This window comes from Brachycentrus maculatus, unplaced genomic scaffold (assembly GCF_059751285.1).
Source record: "Brachycentrus maculatus isolate JH-2025_06_01 unplaced genomic scaffold, ASM5975128v1 h1tg000050l, whole genome shotgun sequence".
Classification (NCBI taxonomy): domain Eukaryota; kingdom Metazoa; phylum Arthropoda; class Insecta; order Trichoptera; family Brachycentridae; genus Brachycentrus; species Brachycentrus maculatus.
In genome coordinates, this window is record NW_028280804.1 from 2,149,984 (window position 1) to 2,159,614 (window position 9,631).

The 9,631-nt window shown below is 31.3% G+C and overlaps 2 protein-coding genes across 14 annotated transcripts in view; one reads left to right on the forward strand and one right to left on the reverse strand.

The window, feature by feature from the left end:
* Positions 1-5,039, forward strand: part of LOC148312094 (uncharacterized) — a 33,818-nt gene extending 28,779 nt beyond the window's left edge. For 4 of the 12 annotated variants that reach the window (XM_088277906.1, XM_088277907.1, XM_088277908.1 and 1 more), the window contains 3 exons: positions 536-607; positions 1,504-1,558; positions 3,483-5,039. In XM_088277906.1, the coding sequence (XP_088134032.1) occupies positions 536-607; positions 1,504-1,558; positions 3,483-3,658 (303 nt within the window). In that variant the 3' untranslated portion in view covers positions 3,659-5,039. The remainder of the gene's footprint in view (positions 1-535; positions 608-1,503; positions 1,559-3,482) is intronic. The other 8 variants (XM_088277909.1, XM_088277912.1, XM_088277913.1 and 5 more) reach the window with 3 other exon arrangements.
* On the reverse strand, positions 4,967-9,351 carry LOC148312095 (CDAN1-interacting nuclease 1). 2 transcript variants are annotated; one of them, XM_088277919.1, is made up of 5 exons: positions 9,074-9,351; positions 8,842-8,991; positions 6,953-7,100; positions 6,061-6,110; positions 4,967-5,733 (listed from the first exon to the last, which is right to left on the reverse strand). In XM_088277919.1, exons 1-5 carry the CDS (start codon positions 9,178-9,180, stop codon positions 5,349-5,351), a joined length of 840 nt encoding a protein of 279 aa, XP_088134045.1. In that variant the 5' UTR covers positions 9,181-9,351; the 3' UTR covers positions 4,967-5,348. The 2 variants fall into 2 exon arrangements, with proteins under 2 accessions (XP_088134045.1, XP_088134046.1); XM_088277920.1 differs by lacking the exons at positions 8,842-8,991; positions 9,074-9,351 and adding an exon at positions 7,286-7,668.
* Positions 9,352-9,631: the final 280 nt, after the last annotated feature.

The window sequence follows — 9,631 nt, forward strand, 5'->3', positions numbered from 1 at the left end:
AAGTTTTCTTTCAAAGAGTGTGCACGCTTCTGGAAATGCAGATACAGGCAGCGGCTCCTTTTCATCAATATTGACCTCTCCTGCTATCGGTTACACAAGCTTTTGATGGTTTCTATCCCATATGTTGCCGTTGAATGTAAGAAAATTGGAAATAATGTAAAAAAACAGACAAAATGTATCAAATATGCAGCTTAATTCCAACGATAAATGCGGTAAATGGTGATAGAGAAACGATCGATGCGGTTTAGTTTAGTATGAAATTAAGTCGGGATAGAAGAAATAAACGACACATCCGGGAAAACGATTATTCGAGGAACGATAGATAGAGGTTTCACTGTATTTTGTTTTTTTTTTTGCAATTTTAAATTATTGCGCTTTTACTACATTAGAAGAATCAAACTTTATTTAAATCACTCTGGCATTAATTTGCCAATTGTCACTTCTAGCCCTTCCGTTTTCATGTAACATCTAACTTGATTTGTACATAGTTATGTCTTTGGCCATTTAAGATATAACTCATAAATGTTAATTCTAGGATAATGCCTGCCTCGCCGACATTCAAGAGAGGTTACATGAATCATCATTGTCATTGAATGGCCCTTCGCAGGTATTTTCATTTACTGAAATCACCCTCTTGAATCCTAACTGCCAACTTGTAATCAATTTATCTTTTCTCTTCCCCGAGTGTATTGTCTAATTATTGAAGAAAATAACGAGAAACGCTCGCATGATTATTAATTTTCTATTGAAATATTCATTTTTGTTTTAAAACAAATCAGCTAATCTAACACCGACTAAAATTAATTATATGGGTGTTCTATAAAGTAACTGTGTATTTTGATGAAATAGTGAGTATTCTTAAATATACATCATAAATACATGTCTTTAATAAAATAAAAAATTATTACCAAAAGTTAATTGTGGTAATTATGCAGTCAAAATGGCTGATTTTAGTGGATTGGCAATTGGGTTACGAAGTAATTTATTCAAAATGTACACTAAACACGAATTTCAGTTCTCAGAAGTTACATATAAAAATTTTTAAAAAAAAAACTAAATTAATATTTTTTTGAACTCGGATTGAAATAATCCGCACACTGCACTTTGAATTTGTTTCTTTGGGAAATTGCAATCCCGTGCAATTTAGTTTTGACTTAAATTCATTAGTATCACATTACAGAGATTTACACTTTTATTATATTATTTCTTCTGATCCACATCCACACTCAATGCTGCATAGAGCATTCGATTAAATCAAAAAGTCTTAGTTTGATCATTAATCTCATAAAAGCCAGTCCTGCACATTATCACATTACAAACAAAAATTCTCATTCCCAAAAGAAATACACAATCACATAATTAACGCCGCCCTATGTTGTCTGTTTCGAAAATGAAGATTTTTAACCATCATTAACAATTGCCTAATGTGACAATCCTGAGATATTTATGTTCTTAATTTGGCTAAACCTTGTCTGCATATTAACCCTGGCGATTGTTTGACAGTTACCCATTCCCCCACTTGAGCATAAAGCAAGCAAAAAGCGACGTTCGCTCGCAGGTAACAATAAATGACCTTTGCTTTACTTCACACTGGACCAACTCGCATCGACTCGGCGCCCATGGGTTCCCTCATCATCCCTACCCCACACGTATCGGGGCTTCTTATTAACAATTCCAGTGTTCCCGTCAGTTTAACCCAATCACGAGCTTACCATTTGTTATTTGTACATAATTTTCATTGTCAACTTTTTTATTCGTTTTTGTCAATGTAAACATCGGTTCATAGCGCATATATTTTTGCTGTATTCGGTATTTAACTAAATTGTGTGATTGTAGCCTAAGGATATGGAAATTAAGGTGCAAATATAATGGCTGCTTTTTGTATTTAATAATTTTAAATACGGTAAAACTAAATTTTTCTAAGGACTGACGAAATGAGGTATAAAATCGAGGGAAGTTTAGAAGTCAGGAAATAAAAAAATGCATTGGAAAATGGAAATATACCATTTCCAAAAGTGGAACAATGATTTATAACATTTCCCGTTTTAACTTTTACTTGATTAAAGTTTTTTTTCTTTAAAATATGAAACAATATCGCGAGCTTGATTTATAGCTAGCGTCCCTTCTCCATCTTATTACTCATTATCTAGTACATATCTAGTGTATCTTTATTTAAAATAGTCAGAGAAAAATATATTTTGACCATAAAGTTGAATTAATCTATAGATAAAGATCTGTAGGTAAAGACAACAGCTTGATGTTAAAATAAACTTGTTAGAATACAAAACAGCCATTATATTATCTGTATGGTAATTTTCCAGATGTTTGAATGTTACATGATGTGTGTTACGCATATCATAGTTTCGGTTGAATGTGCTTGTATATATTTTTTGATCAGTATGATTATTGTAATGGGATTAGGTAAATACATGAAACTGCACAATATGTTGTATATAATATGTATATAAAAATAAAAGGGTGTTTTAAAGTTAGCAATATAGTAGTGGAATATTCTGACTACTGTTATTTTCAAAATAATTTACATTTAATGATAATAACTTTGATAACACTGTTATATGTAGTTCTTTTATACAATTCCAGATATCTATTTTTTTTTAAAGCCTTTAAAATAGTTGTTGTTGCAATGTGAATATGTCAATATGTCACTTTTATTCAGTTGCTTTTAATAACTAAGAATCACGATTCCATTGGATCATCTATTTTTATTTGGATCGCTAGGTGGTAGGGTTTTATGATAACAAAATTTCCTTAAAGAAATTTCATTAGTTTAAGCATAAAAAAAACTTTTTACTCAATTTAAATAACTGCCTTTATAAACCTAATAGCATCAGAGTTGACCCAAACAAGCAAGTAAGATTTTATGTATACAGTGTTAAAAAGTTATCAAATTTTACTATACAATAGAAACACATGAGATTAGATATGCATTATTAGATTTACACATATTCTTAGTACAGTTTGATTTCATATTTGGTTAATGAAAGTCTTTAATGAAAACATAATAAAAATATTTTGTACACATAGTACCAATATGCATATCTTAGGCTGTGATTTCATCTGCTAGTTCTTTTCATCCATTTTTCGATTTTAAGTTCTCACATATACTCATTTTGGTTTTTACATGGTAAATTTGTGTACATTAAAAAAAGAAATAATCCGCAAAGCCTCTATTTTAGATGAATGTCTGCAGGTAGAAAAGTAGGGTAGATAAAATAAATTAATCAAGTAATTTTTAACAATCAGTTCATTATATAAAAAAAATAGTTTGTTTCCCCTTTTTTATTTGAATCATATATATCCATAATATATTTGTATCTTGAAAGTTTTTATACTGTATTTTTATGGGTAGAACAGTGAAATTCTATATATTATTAGGTTCATAGTAAAATTCCTCATTAATTGTTACATCTTTAATTCGCATTCCTTAATTTTAGATAATAATGGCAATTTACTTGTTTCAGGGTGGTTTAGAAGAAAAATAACATTTAGAAGGAGAAAACACAAGGAAAAGCGAGTGGAGGATCAGGACAGAGACAGAAGATGGACGATGGGGTGGAAGAGAGAGCACTCCACGCTGCCTGCGAGGAGCAGTCAGCCCGTTTCGGCGAGTGTGTCCGTCGGCAGCAAGACTTTATAGCAACTGTGACAGATAACCGACAGTGAGCGCTCTGTTGACGAGAATTCTAATGTGACAAATGTGTAATACAATTTCTAGCCGAATAGTCTGTGGCTCGCCTCGCAACTTGTCGCTGTCTTGGTCTTGACTCTGCGGATAGCCGGCCGCCCGTTTGCGTTTAGCCATTGCTTTTCCTCACTCGTTAATGATCCCTTCCGAGTACTTGAATCGTGCAATTTTGTTTTTCATGTTTCGCGGCTGGAGATTTCGTATATGTTAGTTCGGACCAATCGATTTGTGTTTATGATATAAGTGTTTGATTTATAAATTGCCGTACATTTATCATTTCTGTTTAACTAATCATTGATACTATAATTATATTTCTTTTTTTATATGGGAATGTTTTCTATTGTTTATAAATTATATTAAAAGTTAATATTTGGATTGCTACTGTAAGACTGAAAGTATAAAACCGAATCTTGTTTGAAGATGCGGATGAGAAGTCTGTAAAATGAGCAATATTTATTCTCTGATGTTAAGCATAAAATGTATCGCACTATTTAGTCAGTGGCCACCCTGTTATCTTATGTCTCCTCTGTTACGGGTCAGTAGCGGAATTGCCATGTTTAGTTATGTTTTCTCTGTAAAATGGATTTGAAATATGGATATTCTTGAGAAATTGTCTACTCACCTTATGGAGATTGTACGGGAGAGGCTGGTTAATGCACAATTGATTGAAAGCTAAGAGGAAGCGTAACGTGTTATGTTCTCGCCGGTACTGTCTGTCCCGTATTGTAATACATTTGTGGTGCTTTACAGCTAGGATTTATATAGAAATATTTAAGTTAAATGGTTTTCTCAACAATGAATAAATTCATTTACGTAAGTGATAGGCTGTAGCAATATATAGCTTGTAGGTTTGATTAATTTAGTTTTAATCATATTTTTAAACCCTAAACATCCCATCAAATGATTCTATTGTACCGTGTATAAGGTAGATAGATAATCAGCGGGACGACTTATAGCTCCCAATTTCAATATTAATTTTAAAAAACCCATTTTGATATAATTTTAATATCATTAGTACTAGTTAAGCAATGTTTATTTTCCTATGTTCGCTTTTATTTACTCATAAGCTAGAAAAATGAACTTCGCTTTATACAAGATCCATTCTTGAATTATCTAACAACTTTAATTCATTTGTGAGAAATATATTTTTTTAAATACACCACTTATTTTGGAAAGGAATGTTACTCGCCCCCGATACATAATCTAAGCTGGAGGAACTTGAATAATTAATGTGTGGAAAATATAACTATTTTCGGTCCATACTTGTGAATGCAATTTTATTATAGAGACATTTACAATAAATATAATTAAAGAAATAAATCATTTTAATATATTACATGTGTTTTATTTTACTTTTATCTAGGAATGAAGAAATTAATGAGGGAAAATAGTCTTGGAATTTACAGAGCCTAGAACCACCTGTTGTCGGTTAGTTTCACTGAAATAGTTATATAAACATACAGGTTTCAAAAATCAAAATAATATGCTTGTTAAATCATAGATAATATGTTGTATGTTACACGGTGATAAAGTGATTGCTGAAACCAACCAATGACCGGCCGTAGGGCCTGTCACATTCTTCCTTTCCCATCAATTTATTTATTAATGTTTTGACACTTATAATATACATTTTCATGTTGATTCAATCTAGAATCTTAAGATTCATTGTCGTTATACTCTCTTTGTCTGGAAATTTATCCCTGAGAATGATCATTTTCTTGTTTTCCGGAGTGTTTTCTATAACATCGAGGTAACCAAACCAGTAGATAACTAGCCCAGGACCAAATCTATTCCAATAGCATAAAAGCTGATCCTTCAGGTAACCGGAGTGGGTGTTGTCATCACCAAACAGGGCTTTACTCTCAATCCAATTGATTACGAATCCGTCAATGGCTATTGGGAGTATTAGTTTAAAATCTGGTGTTTTGTCATAGCCTTTAGTACGAAGATCATTCTCATCAATGAAGGAAATGCCCAAAGCTCTTAATTCCAACTCCAATCTTTGCTCATATTCTTGGCCGATACATCTGTAAATACACAATAAAAAATACCTTAAGCATACAAGAGAAACAATAGCTAATTACTAAATACTAAAGTCTGTGAAACAATTGTGTCGGGTTGTGGTTCCGTGGTTAGTGTCGCGGACTCTTAAGTCAAGAGTTTCTGTGTTCGAACCCACTCTACCACAATTTGATACCTATTTTTAATAATTAGCCGCTTAGGCTCTCAAAAATAGTATGAAATTAAAGTATTTTTGCTAAAAATAAAAACAAAAATATTTATTTTCTTTCAATAAATAAATTACAATAATTTTGATATCTTCTTTTTAATGTAATTATGGATGATCAACTTACTGTTTTATAGTGTTTCCAAAATGGCCATATTCATTATCATACAGAGAACACTAAAATAAAGAAACAAAAAATATGTATGATCAGACAAATCGCTCACTCCTTTCAACAATGTCATATCAAAAATTGTAAATTTTCAGTTGTGCATGTTTTCAGAATGCCCAGAAAAAGTACTATATCCCAGCAAAAGCGGAAAAAAGATGATGAATTATGTTTGAGAAATATTAATTTTTCGGAATTAGCTAACCATTTAAGAGATAATGATCACAAATTTAACCACATTAATGTAGAAATCCTAAAAATAATACGAAAAGCCATAAACTGCAACATTTTGAAACAATAGAAATTCATAAAAATATAAATAACAATAACCCATAATTAACAATATGACAATGGCTAAAGCCTTCCCCCTATTGTCTTTGTTCCCACTGATAAGGAATAAAAATAAAAATTAAATAAATAAAAATAAGAAACAGCTACTACCCCCTCTTCAACCTTCAACGTCCCAAAGACCCAACTCTAAATTTTTAATAAGCTTCACATACGGTGTTTGAAAATAATGCGGAATGCATCGAAACACGTGTCACAGTAGATTTTAAGAAATATGTAGTGGTATTTACTAAGTAAAACATTAATCAAAAACTTTTACTGACTGTAATAATCTAAATGATTATTACAGTCAGTATTAAAAGAGAGAAAAGTATTTGTGTAATATATCTATGGACTTATTGTAATGCCTAATATTGCATTTAAAGCAACAAATTATTTGTTTCCTATAATTGCCCTAACAAGAGAGGGCCTCAAAATTTGGCAGTGTTGTGAATGACTTATTCCACCATTGTTTAAAGTTCAAAATAAATATCATTGATGGTAATATTTTTACAAAAATAATTACCAAATACACTTCATATGCTAAATGGGGATCTTGAATTAAGGTGGTGTCTTTAAACAACTGTCCAGCCGATGGTGAGTCTTTTGGTAGGGATGATTTCAGGACAGAACGAGCCAACATTGCCGGGTTCAAGTTGAATTGTGTGGATAACCTGTAAGTAAAAGAAGCAACTTAATATGTACTAGGGAGCGATTGGTAAGTTTGGTAAAAAAATTACGAGATGATGCCGCAATTAATTTGTCAATTTCGTGTTATAAACTGGCTTAGGACAATCTTCTTCCAGAGCGGCACATCGTTTACATTACAAAGGTGTTTAAAGTTAAAACAAAATAGTACCATGCAAAGTGACATATCAATGCAGCGTTCAGCGATACTTGGTGTTACCATTATTAACAGGAGATTTTTTAGTTTCTCGGTAGCTGTGGATAGCAATCAACTTTGTTTTAGGGGAAGATTGTGAGAATTCATACAGCTAAGTTTAAAAAAAAAACATATTTTTTAGAGAATCACATTTTTGTCTTTAGAAAAAATTGTACAGAGGCTTCTTTGACACTAGGTCCGTCTCTCTTTTTAAAACACCCTCCACAATACCCTATACTTCTTGAGGGTGGCGACGATTAAAAATATATCTTCAACATTATTGAATTAACCGCCCTACACATACGAACGTACGTGATACGCGCGGTTTTTCTTCACCATTCTGCGCTAGCCCATATGACCTACAAGAAAAGATATATGTTCCAAAAATATTTCATGCGTACCGGATACACTGACAAATTTTTATCACGTTTCATACCTGACAATATTTTGTGACAACAAATGTTGTGATTTTTTTGCTTGTTTAGAGGGTGGTTAAATTAAAAATATGATTATCAAAAAAAGAACTGAATTTTTTAAGATTATTTTGGAACTTTCTTGGTTTCCCCCTGAAACACGGTGTATAAAAACTTCAATAAACTTTCTGGCTTCTTAGTAGGTACACTGATCCTAATTCAAATGGGGTTGACATGGAAATCATTTCGTATCACAGATCACTCCTTCAATATGACTTTTTACCATAATACCTTAAATAAACTTGTATCAGATATCGCTCACTCCTTTCAACAACGTTATATATCAAAAATCGTCAATTTTCAGTTATGCATGTTTTCGGAATGCTCAGAAAATGTACTATCTCCCAGCAAAAACGGAATATTTTTAACTTAATATTTACCCGATACAGGGCAGAAAGTGTTGTTTTTGCATTTTGAAGAAAAGATACTGTTTAATTTTTTTTTATATAAACTAAATATTTTTCAAATGGAGAAAAAACCTTCTGGTTTTAACTAAAAAGATCTGTTGCACAGCAAAAGGTTCAATAAGTGGCTTATATTTATTTTTAATACATTTTATTATATTCTTAAACTTTAAATATGATCTCCTGAAAAATCAAGTTTTTTGATATATCGCCCACTCCTTTCAAGAACGTCATAATTCAAAAATCGTCAATTTTCAGTTGTGCATATTTTCAGAATACCCAGAAAATGTACTATATCCCAGCAAAAGCGGCATATTTTTAACTTAATATTTACCCGCTACAGGGCAGAAAATGTTGTTTTTGCATTTCGAAGAAAAGATATTGTTTACTTATTTTTTTAAATAAACTAAATATTTTTTAAATGGAGAAAAAACCTTTAGGTTTTACCTAAAAAGTTTTGTTGCACAGTAAAAAGTTCAATAAGTGGCTTGATATTTATTTTTAATACATTGTGATATATTTTTAAACTTTATAAACATTCTCCTGAAAAATCAAGTATTTTGATTTATGACGTTCTTGAAAGGAGTGAGCGATATGACGTTGTTGAAAGGAGTTAGCGATATGTATTCATTAAGGATTACATTTTTTTAAATACCTTAATAATATACCAGGAGGTTCGCCATTTTCTTTGCATTTTTTGTAATCACGAAAATATTTATCATTGCTGGATTTCGATTTCAAATAAGTTTTCATTCGCCATACTAACTGCGTCGATAGAATACTGCCAATCGTGTAAGCAGAGATGCTATAATTTAAACAAAACACGTTTGTGACACCGACAATAGGAGATATTAAATGAAATTTTAAGTGTAATATATTCAACTAACTGTGGATATTTTTCTTCTAAAAAAGTTTTACAAAACTTCGATAGACCATTATATTGTTGAATATCACGCAGTATAGCGTTGTAAACTGATGATTCTAAAACAACCATCGTTAAGTCGAGAAATACAATACCCAAAATCCAAGAACAAAAATAGAAAGTAAAATAATATTAGCAATTTTAAACTATCGAAAACAATATAAAACTCGATTTTTGGGTTTATCACCGTTTATCACCCACAGATATTTCCAATTTACCAGGGACCATAGAAAAGCTAAAAGTGACATTTGCAGTTTGACGTTAGCCATAGACGGTAAAATTCCGTGTAGTGCATAAACGCACTTAAGGTGAGAACTTAATTATTTATTACGAAGTAAGTACTTCCTTATCAGAAAAAATACTTTCTGTAGATCCAAACAATTTATACAAAAAGATTTTCAATTTTCTGTCATATTTTTTGTATTTTTAGTTAAGGGATATGAGCTTCTAATCCATCAGATTTTAATCTTCTTCAATCTCTTATCCGTACCCCATTGATGCTTAAGGCACTGCATCATATTAA

What these genes read in the sequence shown, in the direction of transcription:
- LOC148312095 (XM_088277919.1), bottom strand. Translation starts at nt 9,180, where the DNA reads ATGGTTGTTTTAGAATCATCAGTTTACAACGCTATACTGCGTGATATT. An exon ending in TTAGAAGAAAAATATCCACA is followed by an intron (nt 8,992 to 9,073) that starts GTTAGTTGAATA and finishes TTTAAATTATAG; the next exon opens with CATCTCTGCTTACACGATTG. An exon ending in TTTGGAAACACTATAAAACA is followed by an intron (nt 5,734 to 6,060) that starts GTAAGTTGATCA and finishes GTGTATTTACAG; the next exon opens with ATGTATCGGCCAAGAATATG.